General features: G+C 37.1%; 1 protein-coding gene across 1 annotated transcript; it reads right to left on the bottom strand.

Moving 5' to 3' along the window:
* Positions 1-429: 429 nt before the first annotated feature.
* Positions 430-5,049, bottom strand: LOC115977113. The gene is made up of 3 exons (XM_031098777.1): positions 4,273-5,049; positions 3,294-3,478; positions 430-1,210 (listed from the first exon to the last, which is right to left on the bottom strand). Exons 1-3 carry the CDS (start codon positions 4,823-4,825, stop codon positions 692-694), a joined length of 1,257 nt encoding a protein of 418 aa, XP_030954637.1. The 5' UTR covers positions 4,826-5,049; the 3' UTR covers positions 430-691.
* Positions 5,050-5,378: the final 329 nt, after the last annotated feature.

The following is a 5,378-nucleotide window of genomic DNA, read 5'->3' on the forward strand; positions in this document are numbered from 1 at the left end:
GGAACTTAGTGAAAAGTAATTCAATCACTGTTTGTCACATACCTAAGTTGTATCAAACTGGATAAGTGTGTGGTCCTAGTCTTTTTGTATATGAGTAGAACAAAAGTCTTCATTCTTGATTTCTTGTGTTCCTTTACTCCGTTACTCAGCCACTTGATTTGAATTGCTTGGTTATTCTTTTGGGGGCTGTAGACCCGAGCCCCCGCAAGTATAAAGATTAATCTTGAATTAAAATGGGTGAAAGATTCTGATATTAACTTTCAGTCTCTTAAATTCATAATATAGCTCTATACAATCATGGTGAAACTCCCCCCAATTAACCATCGACATGTGATTAGAACAAAATAGATTTAAAGTGGATGGGGATCCAAGAAGTTGAGTGCTTAATTATGATACTAGTTATAGCTTAAGAACATTATTCTCCTCTCCTTCCTCAAAAAATCTGCCTGTGCCATTGATGATGACTGTCGTGGCGGAGACAGGAAGAGCACAGCCACATAATAGAGTGAACTTAAATGTCCCAATTTCTATACAACCTAAATCTGGCTATTTAACAATGGATAATTCTCTATATGAAGACTGACTTATTAATATAAACAATAAATAATTCTTAGGCACAGAACCCCCAGGGATCGAAAAAAAAATGGTAGAAACTTTACAATAAATCAAGGACAAAACAAACGGCCAAACTTTAGTCAAAATCATCAACAGTAAGCCAGTCATTTGAATCCTCACCTTCTGAATCTTTATCTCGAATATTTGACTGCCCTTCCTTTTGCTGTCCATGGCCACACTGAGTCTCAGGACTTCGATTGAGTTGAACCCAGTCATTGCATCCATTTGAATGGCCTTCCTTTTGCTGCTTTAGACTAAGGCATGAGAGTCTATTAGAAAGATCATTATCATCATCCTCCAGATCACTGAACAATACGTCCTCCTCATGTTCAACTTTGTTTTGAGCATGCACAGAAGTCCCTGTATCAATATCTTCCTCTTCCAACCACTTTTCAGTATCCCCTTCATCATCCATTGCAACTTCTGCTCTTCTGATATCAGTTGAATCAACTTTTAAATCAGATTGCATATTTTCCCCTTGTGTCTTGCTTGCCTTGCTACTATCTTGAGATCTATCAAGAGTCTTACTGTTATCATTCTCCAACTGTGCATTCTTTTGCAGCTTTTGCAGAAGTACATCCCTCGCTTCAAGAATCTGCAAAGAAACAAATTTCAACAAAGAGACATTTGCTTGAAAAAGGTTTGTTTGAAAGGGAAGTTTCTTACACAAAATGAAAGTGGGAAAGAACATATATATTTTCCTTACTAGCTTTAATAAACAAATTTCCTGAACAATACTATACATGGGAAGCTCAAGGTCTGGACAAATATAACAGTAGACATTTTGAAAGTGCAGTTTTTACTTTTTTTTCTTTTGACCACTCTCATGGGAAAAACTTTAAATATAATGAAAATATAAATAAAATGGAAACAAATTATTTAGTACTAGTAGCACAGAACAGCCAATTCCTTTGAAGTAATAGTTCACTCTTTCAACAACTGATTTCTATCTAAATACTATGGAAGTACAAAAACTAAACGTTTAATAGCCAGTTTAGAAGAAACAGAAAAGGAATCAGAGCATCATTTACATCAGAAAGGCGGGGAAATGTATCTATGGACTTTTAATATCAAAACAACAGAAGAAACAAGATTTTCAGTAATATGAACTAGAAATATAATCCACAAACATGTAATACTAGAGCAAGATGATGGATTGACCATCCCAGCAGTATCACGGGATAACCCTTCAGCGGAACATAACACAGCTTTCCACAACCTATGCTTTGGGATTAGTGAAAGGTGGCTATAATGTTTACAAGTAGGGTGGCACACAATGAAGTTGAATGCTCAAGGAAAGCATGGTGCGAGAGCAAGAGAGACGAAAAGAACCACCAAAAAAAAAAAAAAAAACAACAACAACAACAACAATTACTGACTGGGTTGCATGATGGCTCATAAAAGATTACAAGTCACGCATATCATGGGTCCATTTATTTGAGTCACATAACAGGAACTTCAGGTCACAAGTATCACAATCATTTGTAACAAAAGATCGAACATACAAAGAAGCATTCAAAATCACATACAATATGCACAAAAACTAACTTTTTTTTTTTGATAAGTAAGAAGAGAATATTATTGATAAAAGAATAGCAAGAGAAACACAAAGAGTTCACGGTAGTGGACAAAGGAAAAGAAGAAACAAAAAGACAGAAGCATCCCCTAATCTATTCTAATAGATGAAAGAAAATCCAAAAGGGTAGAACTATCCGAATAACCCCAACATCGAGACCAATAAAAGAGGGTCCACTGGCAATACTCTAATAACTGAACCACAGTTTTTCCCTCATTCTCAAAAGACCGTCTATTCCGTTCAGTCCAAATAGTCCACATTAAACAACTTGGAACCAAATCCCAAATCCCAAATACCAGAGCTATGCTTCCCAAGCCAATGATACCAGCAAAATAATAAGTCTACAACTAAACCTGGCATGACCCATTTGATCCCAAACAACCGAATCATATACATCCACAAAGAATGAGCTATCGGATAGAAAAATAACAAGTGATCCATAGATTCCGCATTGTTACAGCACAAACAATGATTCGCCAAAGGGCGACCACGAAGCATAAGATTATCCAAAGTTAGAATCTGGCCATTGGCTGCTGTCCACATAAAAAAAGCCACCATTTTAGGAATCTTAACTTTCCAAATTCCCTTCCAAGGGAAAGTGGGAGGAGCTGCATTGCATTTCGAATCTTATGATAAAAAGACCGAGTATCAAACTTCCCACTGCCATTAAGATCCCAACAAAGTCTGTCACACCCTCCACCCCTTGGAATTCGGGTTTGGATGAAATGAAGAAAGGAGTAAGAAGCCGCCAACTCCCAATCATTGAATTCCCTATGAGCAAAACATGCCAACGTCATGCCAAAGAACCTTTTTGGAAGAAGAAGAAGTACTTTTTGGCTGGCACGTTGGGTTTAGCATTGTGAAGGACAACAATTTTAATTATCACTGTAAATTGCAGAAAATACGTTTCCAATAGTATGATGCTTGCACCTAATAGGCATAATTTTGCGCTGAAACGCCAGAAAACATGCCATAAGATCATTTCCAGGCCCATTATCAATCTGCCCGTGGGTTTGCCAATAGCATATTATATTTGAGTTTATAATGCATGCAAATGCAATTGAAAAGAAACAAAGGATAACATAGAGAAAAAAATTCTTGCCTTAGACGTAGATAGAAGCTCAAAATCATGTTCACTTAATCTTGGCAGCAACAATATAAAATAAATTATCCAAAACTGTTCTTCACTCATATAACTTTGAAGTTTAAGTCTGAGAGCCGCCAAACTTGGGGCCAAACGTTCAACAGTTGAAGCATGTTCTTTCTGAACATCAGACATATTGAAATCTGCAATAAAACCAGCCAACCCGTAAAAATTATTTTCTTAATATGCATCTCCATTCATTTATTCCATTGTCTTAGATAACAGCAATGCATGACTTAAATATAAATATGCAATGTTCTAAAGCTTTGCTCTAATCATCATCAGCTTTCATGAACACAAATGTTTTGACTAGCAGTCAGCAAATTTTCAATTGATAATCCACGGTATACTACTACATCAATAGAATTGTAACTGAAATCGTTACCATAATAGAACCACATTCTACTGTCGCCAACGACAAGGAAAAGGTATCATCCATAGCCCACTAATCCTCAAAGGTTTTAGATTCCTTCTGTATCCCACCAAGCCCAGTTCTTGGCTCTGTGCAATTTGTAAGCTATTTGTTTCTTCTTCTTTCTCCTTCTCTGGTCTTTCGCTTTCCTTATGCATATAAGGACCATGCCCATTTCATTTTCTTTTCTAAATTGAAAAGTTAACTTAAGTACTTGTTAATTAACGAGGTGATAAAAGTGTATGATTTTGATAGAATACTATGACAAAGAATAAATAAATGCGTCCCAAATCCGATTAGTCCGTTGAGGATCAATAAGAGCCCATCAAAATCCAACAAGAAAAATTGGAAACAAGTAGCTACTAAAGTTTGACTATCTCACTATCTAATTCCTTAGCAATGAAACTAAATTGAAAAAGAAAAAAAAAAAAAAAAAATTGTAATCAAAGCCAATGTCATGCTATTTCACCTAACTCACTAATATTAATCAATTCAAAAATATTTACAGATAAACATAAAAGCTACCATTATTATCGAGTGGTAAAGGAAAATCGGTCCAGAGCTCGGGTCGCGTGGAAATCTCCGAAACGAAATCGAGAACATCATCGGTGACTCCAGGAACATCATCGTCGTCCTCGTCTTGTCGAAAAGCTTCTTCTTCTTCTTCCTCTTCCTCCTCCTCGTTGTTTTCGAGCAGTAACAAGTTGGTAGCGAGCTTCGAGATCTCACTCACGGCTTTGGCACTGGACAGAAGGGACAACCTACTCTTCAAGCTCCCACCGATTTCAACAAGATCGTTGCGAATTCCAACGAGAGCTTGAGATTGCGATTGCGATTGCGATTGCGACTGTGATTCTGATGATGATGATGATGATGAGGGATCAACGGCTGCGATTGAAGAAGGTGGTGGCGGGGCCAGGAAGTTGGCGACGCCGCGGAACTGGCGGCCGAGGGTTTGGCCGAGGGCGGAGAGGTCGTCTTTAACGCCACGTGGAGTGGTGGATGGGCTGTGATCATCGTGATCCTGCTCCGACGAATCTGGACCGTCGGATTGGAACGATTTGAATAGCCAAGACATTACTGTAAATTTGAGTTAATGAAATTGAGAAACAAAGGACATAATCGAAGAATGAGGATTAGGTACTTGAATCTGAAGCTATCTGTTTTTGTTTTTTTTCAAAGTGCTTTCTAGTCTTATCTAATCAACTATTTAGCGAGAAGCCGAGGGTAATGCTTTTTTTTTTTTTTAATTTTTTTTTTAAATTAAAGAGTTTGGGTTTTTGTTTTGCTTCGCTTTTTGTTGTCGACTTTGTTTTTGTTGTTTAGGAACAAAGGATGTTTTGTTGGAGTTGAGTTGCCACGTCAGTTTTCTTATAAAACCCGTGACTCTGTCTCTTTCTTGAGTCTTTTCGGTGGTAGAGTCGTAGTCGGTAGTCGTATGCTAGTTCATTCATGGTGATTGTATTTTGCACCATTTTCACATTTTTATTGTTGTTGTTGTTTTTGTTTTAAACTTTACCTTGCACATTTAGAACTTGAAAGCTGTGTGATAATTATTAATTTATTATATGGTGAAGGAAGTTATTGACCACAAGAATGAAATTCCAAATTAAGCACGTTAATGAAAACAA

This window comes from Quercus lobata, chromosome 2 (assembly GCF_001633185.2).
Source record: "Quercus lobata isolate SW786 chromosome 2, ValleyOak3.0 Primary Assembly, whole genome shotgun sequence".
NCBI lineage: Eukaryota > Viridiplantae > Streptophyta > Magnoliopsida > Fagales > Fagaceae > Quercus > Quercus lobata.